This window comes from Garra rufa, chromosome 3, assembly GCF_049309525.1.
Source record: "Garra rufa chromosome 3, GarRuf1.0, whole genome shotgun sequence".
Lineage (NCBI taxonomy): Eukaryota > Metazoa > Chordata > Actinopteri > Cypriniformes > Cyprinidae > Garra > Garra rufa.
The window spans coordinates 49,751,893-49,769,868 of record NC_133363.1 but is presented as its reverse complement, the minus strand read 5'-3'; the positions used below and the strand labels follow the sequence as shown (position 1 = coordinate 49,769,868).

The 17,976-nt window shown below is 37.7% G+C and overlaps 1 protein-coding gene across 2 annotated transcripts in view; it reads right to left on the bottom strand.

The window, feature by feature from the left end:
- The window catches only part of nlgn2a (neuroligin 2a), a 253,811-nt gene that overhangs the window by 125,555 nt on the left and 110,280 nt on the right, over positions 1–17,976 (bottom strand). For both annotated transcript variants that reach the window (XM_073836327.1, XM_073836328.1), the window contains exon 2: positions 15,310–16,116. In XM_073836327.1, coding sequence (XP_073692428.1) covers positions 15,310–15,781 — 472 coding nt within the window. In that variant the 5' untranslated portion in view covers positions 15,782–16,116. The remainder of the gene's footprint in view (positions 1–15,309; positions 16,117–17,976) is intronic.

Below are 17,976 nucleotides of genomic sequence, written 5' to 3'. Positions count from 1 at the left end.
AGTAATTTAATATATTAAAGTAATTAACCATGTTAATTCATTCAATATATAAATAAAAACAGAATAAACAGCAGAAGTGCTGAAATACTGTGTGGGACTTTGAGTCAAAAAGGTTGAGAACCACTGCTGAAAATGATTTTATATAACCCTATTATATTATCATCATAGTAGTGTCCAAAAAGCCACAGTATTGCCATGGTACCACGTCCAAAAAAAGTAATATGGCAGATTTTGAGAGGGAAAAAGAGCTTGAATGATAAATATAGAAAAAGAGGAGGCTGAATGAAAGTGGAAGGCATGTTTGGTGTAGATAGAGAGAAAGAGAGACACAAAGAGATAAGGTAGCTGGGATGGAGTGAATGTGTGAAAAGAGGAGTATTTGAACAGAGCAGAGCTGGATGGGATGACATTTAGGTGCGGTGGAGATGCAGACAGCATGAAGGTTAAAACTGTTTCCCCGGTAACCCCCGCCGCATGGAATTAAAGCTGGGTCTCCAGAGAAACATGATGCCCGGCGATATATCTGCCTGCTCAGTCATAAAGACTGCAGAGACCTGTCATAAGACTGACATTAGGCTCTTTAAATCCTGCATACAGCTGACGTTAGCCAAGAGCTCATTATAATGACCGCTGTAATATCATATTCTAAGAAATAATGTACTTAAACGGTCCACCTATTATGCCCCCTTTTTACAATATGTAATGTAGGTCTCAGGTGTCCCCAGAATGTGTCTGTGAAGTTTCAACTGAAAATTCCCCATAGATCATTTGTTATATTATTTTGGAAATGCCTATTTTGAGTGGAAGCAGAATTTACTTTTCTGAGCGCTACATCTGAAGCACACGCACAGAAAGCTGATGTCACACAGCATGTGAGTACCAAATTAAGCTCTCTTTCTTGTCATATTGCGCTTAAACTGTCAAAAACACACAAGTTTGTTAAAAACGCACCTGAGTTACAAAAACAGTCGGTTTTGTCTGTGAAGGTAAACAGCTGGGAAAGAAATTGCATGTTTATATTAGATCTGTGTTGCAGCAGTGTAATATACAGTAAATAAATCAATAAATCCATTGCTCTCTTGTCTCCTCTGAGGCTGGGACTCTAAATAGTGTTCTAGGCTCGTCTGTGCATCCAAAGACAGAACAGTTAGCATGCTTTGCTTTTGACATATGCCATGGCGTTAGAACTGGTACACCATTGTTGCTTGCGGAAAAAAAAAAGCGGTGTCATGGGTGGACACGTGTAGATTAAGGGGCGGTAATTTTATAATAAGATCCTCTTTCTATGTCACAGCGGCAGCGAAATCTGATGCACTCAGAAACTTTATTCAATAAAAAATCCTGAAAGATTTTTTGAAGGATCATGTGACAATAAAGACTAAATGGCTGCTGAAAATTTAGCTTTGCCATCACTGGGATAAAATTACAGTTTTTACATGTACGCAAATAGACAGTATTACTGTTTTTACTGTATAATTCATCAAATAAGCACAGTTGTATGAGCATATGACACTTTTATAAAAAAAAAAACATTTTAAAATCTCAGAAGAAAAACAATTCTTAGCTCCTAACAGCCAGCAAGACTAATACATGAGCAAATGATACAAAATTAACATTCACTAAGTGCCAAATGCAAGTAAAAATTGGCTTTGGGTGAGTAAATTGAAGGCCAGTTGGCCAGTAACTTTATTAAGAATTGCAATATTATGCATGATTTAAGGGATGTCCAATCTGCTCCTGGAGGGCCACCTTCCTGCAGTATTTAGCTCTAAACTGCTCCAACACTCCTGCCTGGAGATGTCTTGTAATCCTGAAAGCCTTGATTAGCTGGTTCAGGTGTGTTTAATTATGAAGGCCCTCTAGGAGCAAAATTGGACATCCCTGATTTAAGTCAAATCTGAAGAAAACACCTGTCAGGACTAACACATGACAACTTTAACCTCAATGTAGCGATCATGGAACACTGCTTGTATTACACTCAAAATATAAGGGAACATAAAGGTCTTTGATCTGCATTGCTTGTCACAAAAATGCAGAGAAATAACTAAAAACATATATTTTTCAATTTAAAAATGCAAAATATAAATGGCTTAAAAACAAATCAATAAAAGGTTATTATTAATATTAAAAATATAAGTATTTATGGCAGTGATTTAATGTCAATATTCAGGTAAAAAATATATTTAGGAGGGGAAAAAAGTATATTTTTGAAGCTGTCGCTGTTCACTTTAATAGAGTGTTTTCACAACGCGTCACTGAACGTAAACAATGCTACTGAACCCTATATTTTGCTGATTATTGCTGCTGAAAATGGTCAATTATTGTCATGTTTTGGGCTAATCAGTCAGACCAGGAAAAACTTTTTGGCCTACTATATACTGCCAAAAGTTATAACAAATCAAGAAGAAGAGTGCAAAAAACTGTCTGAGGAACAAAAGGCGTTTATGGTTGGCCAAACTAAATCAGGATTTCCAGAGCAAGGATGTTGACAACATTCATGTTTTTTCTTGTCATTTCTGGTCAGGTAGGTGAAATATCAGGCTAATATCTTAATTAATGCTGCTTGTTTGTATCTTTACCCCCTATTAACTTTAGTTTGTCAAATAGTCCACATGTTTTTTACCATGGTTTAGACAGCATAAATTAGCAGTACAACATATTCAGTAGTACATTAACCCTGCAATCCATGCTGTTGTTTACATCTGAGTATCGCCAGTATGGCCATGCATCCAGGTAACTGACCAAATTGTGACGCAAGTGCAAACCCTCTATAAAGAACTTAAATAATTGCATTGTAGCCAAACGGTTTCAATGAACCAGTTACTAATATATCTTTTCATAATTAATATGAGATTCTAATTTGCATGCATAATAATTTGAAAAGAATTAGGAAAATGTTGTCGGTTCTAATCAAATAGTGTCTTGGAGTGCAAAAACATATCATCATAACTCTACAATAACGGTTTGTGACAGCTAAGTCAAACACTCCATGGTGACTTATGAGGCCTATTAATGACTTTTATGCATGTGTCTGCGCGTGAATGTGAAAGATTGTGTGTATGAGTGCACACATGACAGATGCAGGCTAATCTTGCTGATTTAATGTAATCTAGCTCATTTTAAGTGACTATTGTTTTCCTCCTTTTCTCGCTGACGTTGCTGTAATCCTGTTAAAACACACAAAAGCAGCCGCTAATCACATGGATCAAAATAGAACATGTCACTGTCACTGACAGTGTTCCACCAAGCCAACATCTTCTCTATCATTTCGCTCTCCCAGAATGTTTCAATACTGCATCCCACAAAAATCTGAAGAAAACACAAAATCATCATATAAAAATCTCGTCTGGACCTGTCTATGGGACATGTACAAAATCTTTTTCTCCTCACACAGTAAAAAGTGATATAAAGTCAGACTGGTACACTCTTCATACACTCTCAAACTTCCTCTCTTTTTTATTTTCACCTTATTCCATCTTTCTCCCCAATTGCACTTTCCTTCCCACAGTTTCTACTTCCACATTCATCCTTTACCGAAGCACCAGGAGAGGTACAAGCCCTGTGTGTGAGTGTGCGTGAGTGTGTGTGTCTGTTTTTGAATCTAATTTGCATTCACAGCCACTTGCCGCCTAAGCTGCAGCAGGCACTGAAGAGACGGCCCTTTGAGCTACACGGAGAGAGAGAGAATGAGAGGAGGAGAGAAAGAGAGAGAAGAAACAAGTGAGAAAGAAAGCAGCAGGAGGGAAGAGAGGGGGAAAGAGACGGAGGACAGAGAAACAGAACGGGAATGAGAGGGCAATGGCTCTGCATGCATGCGTATGTGTGTTTCCATGTATCTCTATGAGTGAGAGGAAAAATGCAGGGTGGCATTTTTGAAGCATGTTACCACCCAAGACAAATACTGCTTAAAGTGGTTGTTAAAGAAATAGATTGTGCAAAAATAAAAATTATGTCATTATTTATTATTTACTCGCCCGTATGCTGTTCGAAACCTGTAATATTCTATGAAAAGGAAATCGTTTTGACATTGCTGTAGTCAACTAAAATCGTAATAAGATTTTTGTAAGTTGATACTAAAGTAACACTGGTTCTAAGTGACCCTGGGCTGTCAAGCTACAAAAAGGACAAAAGGGCACCATAAAAGTAGTCCATCTAAGGCTACGTCTACATCAATCCAGAGACATTTGACATTTTTTCATTTTAAAACACTTTCCTGGAGTTTCTCATCCACACTGGAACATTTGAAAACATTAAAGGGGTCATCGGATGCCCATTTTCCACAAGTTCATATGGTTCTTTAGGTTCTTAATGAAAAGTCTTAATGAAATATACTTTGGTTAAAAAATCTCAATAGTAGTGTAAAAAAACACCCTTTTACCTTGTTAAAATCAGCTCTGCAAAATATCAGCTCATTTTATCGCATGGGCCCTTTAAATGCAAATGAGCTCTGCTTGCCCCGCCCCTCTCTGCTGAGGGATTACGAGCTGTAATGTTTACTTTAGTCACGTTTAGCTGCACTTAACCGCGTTTATCGGCGAAACTTGCCAACAAGCACATTATAAAGAAAGGCCATTTTGCAAAGATGCATAAAAAACCCTTATACTAACTTTTGCTGTGGGTGAAGATGCATCACGAATGATTCACACAAACATAGAAGCATATGTAGATCGGGATCGGCGCTTTCCTTTTAAAAACCAAAGTAATGTTGTTCTCTGCCTCTTAAGTGGCTCAGATGTCGGGAGTAAATGACTATATGTTCATTATTACATCCAACAACAGAACACCTCAATCACTCAATTAGAGTCTTCATAATCTACACAATGGCAATCGTATTCGGACTGTTTTAGCTCGGTGAGGGCGGGTCTAAGGTAAGACGCTCATGTCAATTAACTGTGTTTCGTCACAACGACAAGAAGCTGAGAATGACCTGATTTTAAAAAGGGGATATTACTTTTAAAGATTAAAAAAATACCACTGGGTGGATTTTTATCATTGTAGGGTGGTTGTGTACACAAACTGCCAACACACATTAATGTTCAAACAGCATGTAAAAGTTAGTTTTGCATCCAATGACCCCTTTAAATTCGCCTTAAGGCTGGAATACACTACACGATTTTTAAAATCGAAAAGTTTTAAAATCTAAAATGTGTATTCCAGGATTTACTGCATGTGTAAAACCTCATAAAAGCTCAATAACATGATACATGGAACAGACACAATATGTTTTAATGCAATTCTTCTGATAGCATCATTGTATTGCTGATGCATCCACGTAGTGCTCACTCACTATTATATGTTTGATCTAAAATGCAACTGCACTCATATTTTGCTGCAGGACAGCAAATGTGAGTGAATTTTCTGTCATCTTTGAAGGACTGTAATATGAAAGAGTGTACATAGTGACATTTCTTTAGCAACAGTTAACACAGTTTTCAAATTTATCCACATTGGAGAGAGTTTTCAAAAAGCTTAGTTTTCCTTGACAAAAATGCCATCTCAGTGTAGACAGAAGGCCAAACTGAAAAGAAAAAGATGTGTTTTCAAATGAAAATGTATTAGTGTGGACAAGGCCTAACTCATGCACTTTATTCCAAGTCTACTGAACTTGCACAAAACTTTTATGTAAGGAACTACAATGTATGTATTTTTAGCAATAATCTTTCCCTCTGGTGCAGCTTTTAAATCAAATACAGTGGCTACAGTGTAGATGGAATGTCAGTAACATCAGTGTCAAGTGTTTCATAACAAAACATCATGATATCAAACCTGTTACTGATGTGAAATACAGCACACAAGATATAACAATATAACTACTTTATGGTTCCCATCTTGAGTTTGACAGTATACTTATTCATCACTATTAACTGTAAGGGGGAAAAAATCTTCTAAATTATCCCCTTTGTGTTCCACCGAAGGGTTTGAAATTACATGATGGTAAGTAAATAACTGGAGTGAACTATTCATTCAATTCATTTTTGGTGGCTGACCAATATATATCATCAAGGCCAATACCAGACATCAGTCGATATCTGTCATTTTGTAATTATCAGCATTAGCCAATGTGTTTTTTTTTTTTTTTTGGCCTATAAGTGTCAGAGAAACCCAGTGCCTGATTGCAGATGTTATGAAGCTCTCATTTCTGTCTACTAAAAGAAAAGGAACCAGAAAAGGTATACTTTTTTAGTATACCGTTGGCATTCTAAAAATAGACACTTGCATCATTTAAACAAGCCTTTGAATACCTATTAAACATTTAATTCCACAAACCTTGCAAACTTCAGCAAATCCAGCTGTTAAGTGCACACTGTTTCCTGTATAAAAACTAAAGAGATTAAAGAGATTAGTTGCTAAAGTTGCTGAATCTAAAGTATAAATCTGTTCATTTTATAGATTTTTTTTAAAAAAAGTTAAATTTATTTTATTTTCAAACAATTTGTTTTCTATTTTGTTTAATACATACTATTTAAATTAAGTATACATTTAACTCTTTCCCCACCAGCGTTTTTGAACCCCCCCCCCCCCCCCCTACATACATAATAGCACCCCCGAGTGTAAAACAGTGAAGCGTTGTCTCATAAATAATGGAAAATTCTGTGTTCGGCGGTGAGTTAATTTGTAGTCGTTCATTTTAAGCATTAGTCAAATATTTGTTGCACATTTACTAATAAACCATCTTAATTGCACTCAAGCACAAGATATAATAATTATATTATTGAATGTGTCAAGGAACAACAGCAAGGAGACTACATTAAAGTTTTAATAGTTAATGGATAAACTAGTACTTTTGTTTTGGGTTTAAGACAGGAATATGGCGACACTGACTTGTCATTTCCGCAGTAGTGCATGTGCCTGTATGCATGTTTCACATGGATTACATAATCTGAGAATATCTGTTTTCCATTTGAATTGGTTCATTTAAAAGTAGACATTTCACTCTCTATAGATAGCCTATAGTTTTCATGTCTGTAAGGCAAGTATACACAGAGTTTCGAAGTTTCGCACTGAAATTCACAGAGGCCGAGACAGCAGAAAGCACATCCTGTTTGCTTTCATTATCTTACAAAAGCACAACATTTTGTGGTTATTGTGAATGCACACAAATAAATATAGAGTCTTTACTGATTTGAAAGATGTGTTACTCTTATCTGTAAGACCAAAAATGTTGGAGTATTTTAAGAGACGGCGCCTCCATCTGTCATGCACTGCAAGCATGCTACTATTCAGCTTCCACACTCGAATAGCGCACATTTTTCTAGGTTAACATTAGATTGAGCGGCCATGTAAAGTTGCTGCTACTGACATATTTTGGATGATAAGCCATATTTGAGGTCGATGAATGACAAGTGAGCATTTGGATGTCCTGCCCGATATTACCACATAGATCAGCCGTTAACGATCTGTCCGTCACAGACTGCATGATTTCACCACTTCTGGTGGATTTTTTTTTTCTGATATATGTATGGCTTTATATCTGCATTAGACAAAAAAAAAAAAAAAAACTACATTGGTTGACCACTATTAATTTCCAACAGCATTTAGTCATTAGTGTAAATACCGTCCTCCATTTTACATCTGTAGCAATTAGACGGTCCTGAAAACAGCTTCTTTAGAGACCTAATCTATATGTGTTTATTAATGGAGTCCATTCATTCACGGTACATTCAGAAGTCAGTGGGATCTTTAGTAAGCTCGTTTCCATCAATTGCCTGCAACTGTACAAACACCTCCGACGACAACTGATGTCAAAGCAATTAGCTTGTTAGCATGTGAGGAGAGTTTCTGCGTGAGGAGAGAGAGAAAGAAAGCACGGCATGACCCGGCACAATGCGCCATCTGCACAACGACGGCCTACGTCAAGAATTCACACACACACACACACACACACACACACACACACACACACACACACACACACACACACCTAATAACTTTCTCTCAAGTGGTTCTCTCTTCTGTGGCTATAAATAGAGTGTGTGGCAGAGCTCTTGCTAATTCCTTCATTGAGAGTCTAGTGGTAACACACAAGGACGCGCACACGCGCTCGCACGGCTCTGACGTGCTGCCTGACAGCTACACGCAGGAAGAGCTGAGGGGTTGCCAAGGCGACCCCTTCCCCTGCCAAACCCTCATTCTGTGTCAGCGTTATCTATCCATACATATCTGCTCTCATCTTCTTCCCTCTCCATTTTCCCTCTATTTCTCTGCATCTCTCTCGTTTACTTTTATTTGAATACTGTCGTTTATTCCTTCTTGCTTTTTTATTCTTGCACTTTACATCTTTATTACTCACGTCCTGTCTTATTCTCTTTCTTGTGTCCGTCAACTGTTATCTCATTCTTTTAATTGAGTATTTGTTATTCTCTTGAGCTGACAGCCATAGACACATTCATTAACACACACTTCCTTCCCAAAATCTCATGGCCCAGCAGTCTAACAATATAACAGTTCTGCTCTGGGATTTCCACACACACAATTTCAAGTAAGCCTGCACACGTTCTCAGCTGGAAAGTTACCAATTTGCTCTCATTACTTTCCACTAAAAACTCTAAGCTGAGAAACTGACCTCGGCTGATTCCATTGGTTTGACCTTCCTGCAAAATTGAAGCCTTCCTTTGGTTTTCATTTAGAGGGAAACACTGTAGAAAAGAACAAGCTGCAATTCAGGGGAGAGAAGGCTAAATGATTCTTTTCCCTCTAAACATTCATTTGGTCATAATATGACACTGATGCCACTGCTAAAAGCAGCCCTACACTTTACAGATCCTGTTTAAAAGCTAAATCTCAAACACTCCAGATGTAGCCTGTAAACTTCTCGGAATATTTGTTTTTTTGTCATGCGTCGCAGAGCTGTTTTTGTGCTTCTCGGCTTCTAATACTTCAAAGGGGCCCGCAACGGTCCGTCTATATTCAGAATACCTCAGAGCTTCCAGGAGCTAATTAAAAAAGGCCCTCCACACCAACGCTCAGGTGCTCTCCGAAGGAGTTTTGATTTCGCTCCCATAGAAAACAAGAGTGCTATTCGAATTTCGCCTTTTGTTCATTTCTTTCTTCCATTTCTCATTTCTACCTCTTTGGCCTTTGGGATACTTCAGTATGTGGTATGTTATTGTAGCTTCTTTAAGGCAGAATCTTATTATGTCTTCACTGCTTTGTCTAAATCCAATCTATTCAGATTTTACTTGCTTGTTGATTCACTGATCAATTTATCTATTTTTACTTTAAAAAATGAGAAAATTCTGTAGGCGTTGTGTTCTCTCTTTGTCAAATCGATCTTACATGAAGAGTGAGTAGACAGGCTGGTGACATTAACATGCCTGTGACAGTATCAGGTGGGCTGCAGAGTGCACAGTCATGCTAAAACCAACCCATCAGTCCTGCTCACACATGCCTCTGATTGACCATCCGCCTCCGGCCTTCAAACAACTCCCACAGGTCCTGCTACTTTCTCCCCTGGCTGACTCAGCCTTGCCATAACCACCGGACAAGAGTGAGAGAAAAAGAGAAAAGCAATTTGGGCATCTGAAAACAAGAACTGGGCTTTTTTAAATAATATTAGTCTCCACATTTGTTTGTCAAATAAAACATCAGAAAACTGCATGTTTAAAAGTTTAGGGTAGTTGTTTTTTTGTTAACAACTTAATACAATTGAATAGACCAAAAGAGATAGCAAATACCTTGACATTGTTACAAAATATTTCAGCTTTAAATAAATGCTGTTCTTTTGAATTAATCAAAGAATCCATAAAAAAGCATTGTTTCCATACAAATAGTAAACAGCACAACTGTTTAAGTAGAAATGTTTCTTTTGCACCAATTCAGCAAATCAAAATGATTTCTAAAGGATCATGTTACATTGAAAACTGGAGTAATTTTGCTTTGCCATCACAGGAATAAATGATAAAATATAAAAAGAAGAAAACAGTTATTTAAAATCGTAAAATTGTACATGCAGCCTTGGTGAGCTTAAAAGATTAGTTGACTTCTAAATTCCTGATAATTTACTCACCCCCATGTCATCCAAGATGTTCATGTCTTTCTTTATTCAGTTGAAAAGAAATTAAGTTTTTAAGGAAAACATCTCAGAATTTTTCTCCATATAGTGGACTTCAATGGGCTGAAGTTTCAATGAGGCTTCAAAAGGCTCTACATGATCTCAGAGGAGTAAGGGTCTTATCTAGCAAAACGTTTAATCATTTTCTAATAAAAATGTATATACTTTTTAACCACAAATGTTTGTCTTGCACTAGCTGGACCTCACGCATTACGTAATCACATTGGAAAGGTCACGTGTGACGTAGGCAGAAGTATCGACCCAGTGTTTACCAAGCGAAAAACGCAAAAAAGTCAAACGCTCTTTATAAAAAAGGTAAAACAACGATGTCAATCGATTTTGAAGTTGGACAAGAAAATTAGATTTTTGCCCTATATTCTATCTTTTAAACTAGAGTACACAGATGAACAACTAACCACGTGTGACCTTTCCAACGTGATTACATAATGCGTGAGGTCCAGCTAGTGCGAGATGAGAATTTGTGGTTAAAAAGTATATAAATTTGTATTTTGTAAAAAAAATTACCAATTGTTTTTCTAGATAAGGACCTTCAATCATTGGCTCCCATTAAAGTCCACTCCCATTGAAGTCCTCAAAAACCTTAATTTCTTTTCAACTGAAGAAAGAGACATTAAGATCTTGGATAATTTACTTACATGGGGGTGAGTAAATTAGCAGGATTTTTTTTATTCTGGAAGTGAACTAATCCATTTAGAGACTACTTTCAAAACATTAAAACTGTTTTATGGAATTATGGAAATCAATTTCGGTTGATGCACATCTTGAGGCATCTGCAAATTCAGAATTCTGCTTTAGTTTACTCTGTAAGAGGCTGTAACAGATGTCACTGTATATAGTCAGAGGAACAAGAACAAAGGGAGACAAATAATGAGACTATATACTGCTGTATAAGATGCCTGGGGCAGTTTGGGGCCAAGATGGTCTCCACATATAGTAACTGATGTAGTAGCTTTGATCTCCTGTCCACCCCCTCTTCTAACTCTCACATGGATCAACTGCAGCACAGCGTGCATACATTTCTGTAAAAGAATACATCTGTACGTCTTTACTGCAGTTCTACGGCACAGACTTACTCTACATATGTAAAACTAAACAAAAGAGCTCCTTTATTAGATCTAAACTTATATGGTCATGTACAGCTAAATTAAGGAATTAATCCACCATTTGGTGCAGAAGCATGATGCATTGGATAACGTATTTTGTTCTAAATAGCGTCTCTGATGCACAGGATTGCAAGCCGGCTTGGGAGAGACTGAGTGGATTAAAGGGAATTTGGGGATTTGGGAAAATGGGAACTGGCACATTTGGGAATCTAGGAATCGGCAGATTTGCAGAGGGCTTTGTGAAAGACACATGGCGCAGAGAAAGAGATAATGTGGGATGAAAATGAGTGTTGGAAGACAGAATGAGAGAGAGATGTAGAAAGGGAAAGAAGGAAGCGAGACACGTTGCTGATGATGTCAAAAAACAAGAAAATAACACTGGCATCTGAACAAACAATCACACGTCTATGCAGATGTTCAGTCTGACTGCAATGTGCTGGAATGTGCTATGAGGCATTATATGCTACACGTTGGCATGTATAGCGCACATACTGAGGTAATAAGTTTGATAGCTTTTTCCTCATTAACACAGATTGCAAATTACAAAGCAATCTTTCATAATAGAAAGAATTGCTTAAATAAGACAATTACCATTGTAAACACAAAACACCTACACTTGCTGCCAAAAAGAGGTAAAAGCTGAGAGGAAAGGAGCAAAAAGGGCTCTGAGATTGCAAATTACTGCTGATGTCAATAATTTGTTTCTCTGGGCAACTTGGCGGCTGGAACCTTAATTGCGAGAGAAAAACACCTCTTCGCAAATCAGCTCTTTCCATCCTCTGAGAGTATCTGTCCACTTTGCTCTCTCTCAAAAGGAAAAAAAAAAAGACAAAAAAGAACTGGAAGAGGAGAAGAAAAAAGACAAATGTTGAGGGGTTTTTGCCTCAGTCTAAAAAGTCAGTCACTTATTTGGTTTGTTAACTCTCCGTCAATTTGCTGCAATTTGTTGTAAATGTACGTCTTATACTGGAGCATAAGTAATTTCCCAGAACGCTTTGGTCTTTCCAGCTGGCCTCACTCTTTAAGTGAATCATAGGGTAAACTATTCCTGACAAGTCCTGATCCAGAGTGCATAGGACTGATCATAACTAGGAGAAGGCAAGGACATGTCCTTAGTCAAGGTCTGGTAAAGCTGCACTGAAGTTCAAAGGCAGAAAATGATTTCATTTTCACTGTATGGTACTTTGTAGTGTTAAAGAGGTAGTCCAGTCAAAAATGAAAATTCTGTCATGATTTACTCACCCTCATGCCATTCCAAACCTGTAAGGCTTTCTTCTCTTCCGCAGAACACACACAAAAAAGAAGTATGTTTCAACAGGAAAGGTCAATGAGGTCCAAACCAACACTGGACCCCAATGACTTTCATTATATGGACAAAACAAAAAATCTTCCTTTGTGTTCCACATGAGAAAGTAAGTCATACAGGTTTGAAACAACAGCAAATGATAACAGAATTATCCTATCCCAAAGTATTGTAGTAGCTACTATGTAGCACCATATGCATGAAAAAAAATGCATGTCTATAGGTTCCATTACTCTATAGAGTGCAACAGTCAGGTTCTGGAAGTAAAAACCCCATTCATTTTCTCCATAGGGCAATTGATTTTTAACACTAACTTATTTAACTTTTGAACTTATTTAACTTTTGAAGACTCACCTACTGTGATCTACGAGGTTGTTAGCTGAATGAATCACCTTTGATGCTGCAAAAAAACTTAGAAACTTAAAATCATAGAACCGAAACAAGCAGAATTTGCCAAAAGAACTCATTAGCACCTGCGCACTCCCATGAGGCACTGCGAATGCAGTGTATAGATAGAGGGTATACTGCCCTACAAAGCAAAAAGGCAGTAACTGCATTTTTGGTCAAAACTGAGTTATTATCATTTTCATGACATTCAAGGCATCCTTTGTTATGTGACAAAATATCTTATCTCAAATGTGTGTGATTTCGCGGCATCCTCACGGGACGGTTTTAACATTGGATAACAGGCTGGATGACAGGATAACTTTAAAGTAATTTTTCTCAGTTCTGCACTCGGCGTAGTTACTGCCTTTTTGCTTTGTAGGGCAGTATAGGTATAAGGTATAGATAGAGTCTCCCTATTTGTATAAGTGTGACCATGGACCACAAAACCAGTCATAAGGGTCATTTTTTTTTTTACTGAGATCTGAGAAAGCTGAATAAATAAGCTTTCTATTGATGTATGCTTTGTTTCCTTTGATAGGACAATATTGGTACACTATTTGACTATTTTACACTATTTGGTACACTTCACAACTATTTGAAAATCTGAAATCCGAGGGTGCAAAAAAATAATAAATACTGAGAAAAATTACCTTTAAAGTTGTATGAAAGAAGTTCTTAGAAATGCATATTACTAATCAAAAATTAAGTTTTGATATATTTACGGTAGGAAATTTACAAAATGTCTTCACGGAACATGATCATTAGTTAATATCCTAATGATTTTTGGCATAAAAGGAAATTTGATCATTTTGACCCATACAATGTATTTTTGGCTATTGCTACAAATATACCTTTGCTACTTAAAGGAGTAGTTCACTTCCAGAACAAAAATTTACAGATAGTGTACTCACTCTCTTATCATCCAAGATGTTCATGTCTTTCTTTCTTCAGTCATAAAGAAATTGTTTTTTTGAGAAAAATATTTCAGGATTTCTCTCAATATAATGGACTTCTATGGTGCCTCCAAGTTTAAACTTCCAAAATGGAGTTTAAATGCAGCTTCAAGGGCTCTAAACAATCCCAGCCGAGGAAGAAGGGTCTTATTTAATGAAATGATTGGTTATTTGCTGAAAAAAAAAAAATTACAATTTCTATGCTTTTTAACCTCAAACACTCGTCTTGTCTAGTTCTGCATGAACGCTCTGTATTCTGGTTAATGACAGTCAAGAAGGTCATACACCCTTTGCAAAAAAAGGTAAAACAGCGATGTAGGGCGATTTTGAAGTTGGAGGAGAAAATGAGATGGGAGTTTTTCGACTTACCCTAACTGTCTTGAACCGGAATACACAGAGTTCACGCAGAGCTAGACAAGATGAGCGTTTGAGGTTAAAATGTATACAAATTGTATTTTTTTTTTTTTTTTTTTTAGAAAATAACCGATTATTTCGCTAGATAAGACCCTTCTTCCTCAGCTGGAATCGTTTAGAGGCCTTTAAAGCTGCATTTAAACTGCATTTTGGAAGTTCAAACTCGGGGGCACCATAGAAAAGGAGGTGACGTGAGGCCAAGTATGGTGACCCATACTAGGAATTTGTGCTCTGCATTTAACCCATCCAAGTGCACACACACAGTAGTGAACACACACACCGTGAACACACACCCGGAGCAGTGGGCAGCCATTGTTGCGGCGCCCGGGGAGCAGTTTGGGGTTCGGTGCCTTGCTCAAGGGACTCACCTCAGTCGTGGTATTGAGGGTGGAGAGAGCGCTGGTACTTCACTCTCCCCACCTACAATCCCTGCCGGACCTGAGACTCAAACCTGCAACCTTTGGGTTATAAGTCAGACTCTCTAACCATTAGGCCACAGCTGCCCCACTATATGGAGAGAAATCCTAAATAGTTTTTCTCCAAAAACATAATTTCTTTACGACTGAAGAAAGAAAGGCATGAACATCTTGGATGACAAGGACGTGAGTACATTATCTGTACATTTTTGTTCTGAAAGTGAACTACTCCTTTAAGACTGGTTTTGTGGTCCAGGGTCACATATTTATATTATTTGTATATAGTGCATATTTAGCAATAAATGTAAAAAACACTGTTTCTACATGCATAATCATCATCAGTAGTTTTGACTATCAATCAAAATCATATTTTTTTCACAATTATTTAGTCCGCAATGCCTACTGGAACTGTAGTTCCTTCCCTTATTAAAGTCTTGTTTTTTTTGTGTCTGATTTTCAAATATTTTTTACTTTTTTACAATGTTGTGATTTACCTCGTAGCTGGTTGGTTTTGTTCATGCCTTATAACTCTTTTTTAAAAATCCCTATGGGAAAATACTTCCTGAACCAAGGCTGCTGAAAAAGTGGATGGGCACTGTTGCACTCTATTCCCCTATTAGATATAACCATAATGCTTTGCTGTGTTGTGTCAGACACTCACCGTCCTCTGTGGGCACATAGACGTTGAGGTAGAGACAGTCTTCGCTCTGATTCTGAATGTAGGTGGCGGCAATGTCCAAGTTGTCAGTAAACCAAACAGGCAGCATGATCTCGGGCAAAACACCATGCACGTTTTGTGGGCAAACAGGGGCGAACTGCGTAGCGTTCCGCACTTCCTGCCAGGACCCGGGAGCTTCCGGTGGCTGAAAACGGCGGTCTCCAATTGGCGCAGTGGCATAGGGAACACCAAGGTACTGTTCTACGGGACCTAGAATCTCATTGTTAAGCTCTTTTTTAATCCCGCGCAATTTGCCGTAGTTTGTGGTGACGGTGGGATATTTGGAGCCGGGATCAATGCGCTGACACGATGCCAGGGTGATCCACAGTGCCAACCAGAGGAGAGTAATTGCGTGGGTGGCCTCTGAATTGCGGGCATGGCCCAAATCACGTCTACAGGCATGGGGCAGATACATGACTGTCTTGTTTTTTCCTTCTTCGCTTCGCTGGATTATTGACTTCCTCTTTGCTTGGTCACGGGTGAAGGGCAAAGGAAAGTTAAACTATTATAAGAGAATATGAAAAAAGTGGTCCTGCTGGTTTGTTTTGGTCTTTTGGGGAGCACAAGGGAGGACAGGAATAGGGGGATTGTGGAAGGGTCGGGGTGGACGAGGGGCTGAGGTTGTGCTCAGCCCTGGTGGGTTTTTGTAGTAATGCCGCAGAAACTAAAAGAGGAAATTCTGTTACGTTCCATCTCCCTGAGCCGTCCTCATGGGGTCAGTAAAAGAGGTCACGCAGATGATTGCTGGTCCTGTCAAGAAGAACAAAAAGGGGAAGAGTTAACTAAAGGTTAATTTACTAGTTGCTACGCTTTGCATGTACATATCAATCACAAACCAACTTGGATTAAAGGAATAGTTCACATGAAAATAAACATTCTGTCTTCATTTACAAACCCTGATTTTATTACAAGCCTGTCTGACATATTTTCCTCTGCAGAACACAAAAGAAGATAATTAGAAGAATGTCTGTGTTTTTGTGTCTGTACAAAAAAGTCAGTGGTTGTTTTGGACCCCACTGAAGGTGTGGTTGCATTTACCAACATTTCACAAAATCCAGTCATTTCAACAGGAATTTGTGTGATCAGGAGCTTTGTGTAAGAGTGTTAATGTTGGCCAACAGAAAGCTGCTTGGTTTGAAAGTGAATTCTGTGTGAGAAATCATTCATATGTCAGTACACTATTAACTAGGGATGTAACAAAATCAAAATCTCACAATATGATATCACAATATTAAGTCCATGATACAATATTATTATGATATTTAAAAAAAAGACAAATGAAAACTTTTTAAAGTACATTTTAAAGAAAAATTATTCTATCTAATGCACTTTGAGAGTTCAAAATTAAGAGCTCCAACCCATGTTCTTAACTAAGAAAACTTAAGACAGAAAAAAGTCAGTGAATTGAATTGTGAGCTTTACCTGAGCTTTAAAGTGGACTCAACCCTCTTTTTATTTGTGTTATACTGTCTCAGTCTAAATTACATTTACCACACAAACACTTGAAAGAGAAATTTTGAATTTGGACTTAATTTTTAAGCTTTTATTTTGATGGAAACAGCAGTAGAGCTTTTATTTAAGGACAACTCCATCTTCAGGGGAAAAACAGAATTACAAAAACCTGAGTGAACAAGTTTACTGCATTCACTGTAAACTGAGCCATTCTGAGGCACAGAAAGTACCGGTTTACAAGCTGAAGGCCTGAACGAAGTGCACGCTTTACTTTGAAACGCACAATGAAATGATCATGTTAGAACAAGAAGTTTAAATATATTTTAAAAACTACACCTTTTGCCTGGAAGACCTATCATTTCAAATTGCCATGTGACCACGATAATATCGAGCCAGTTCTGCTATCACGATACCACGATATTGATAATACAGTTACATCCCTACTATTAACAATAGAAAATTTTACCTGTGAAGTTTGCTAATGTGACCACATCTTAAAATGCCCCTATAACAGATTTAGGAAAAATTACCTTTCATTCAGTGTGTATTGTACAGTAGCTGTATGTGAATGTAAACAGTCTATAATGTTGTAAAGCTGAATGTGCATCTCAAATAAAGTTATTGTCTCTCAAAAGTAAGAGTCGACTCTGAACTACTTAAATTAGTCATTTAAAATCCGAATTCCATTTCTGTGAAGTTCACACATCACAAGTTCCAAAGGATGAGGCTGTGAAGAATCAATCTCTACTACGATACCACAACAGTGTAATCCCAAAATTTTTGCTGTGTTCCTATCATTTCACTGACGACTCCTTCTCCAATCTCCAGTTTGCTATGATTAATAATTGTTGCTTTATTGTTCTGTCGAGTGTGCAAAATATGTAGTTTTGTTTGTTGTGGTGCGTATCCACTCAGTACAGCTATAGGTCTCCAGCTAACTCACATTATACTTCTCTGCTAATCAGCTGTGGGCCCGTTATTGTCTGGAAATGTGTCGATTAATATAGACTGTCTGTTGTTCTTATTACTTGCAGTCATGATAAAGGATGGAGCAATATGTTGGTTTACAAACTGCAGTGATTTATCGGTACTCCACGTCTGTATTCGGCTACCGCATATCATTATTGTTTGGGTCTTTACTACCAAGCTGTGCGCCCG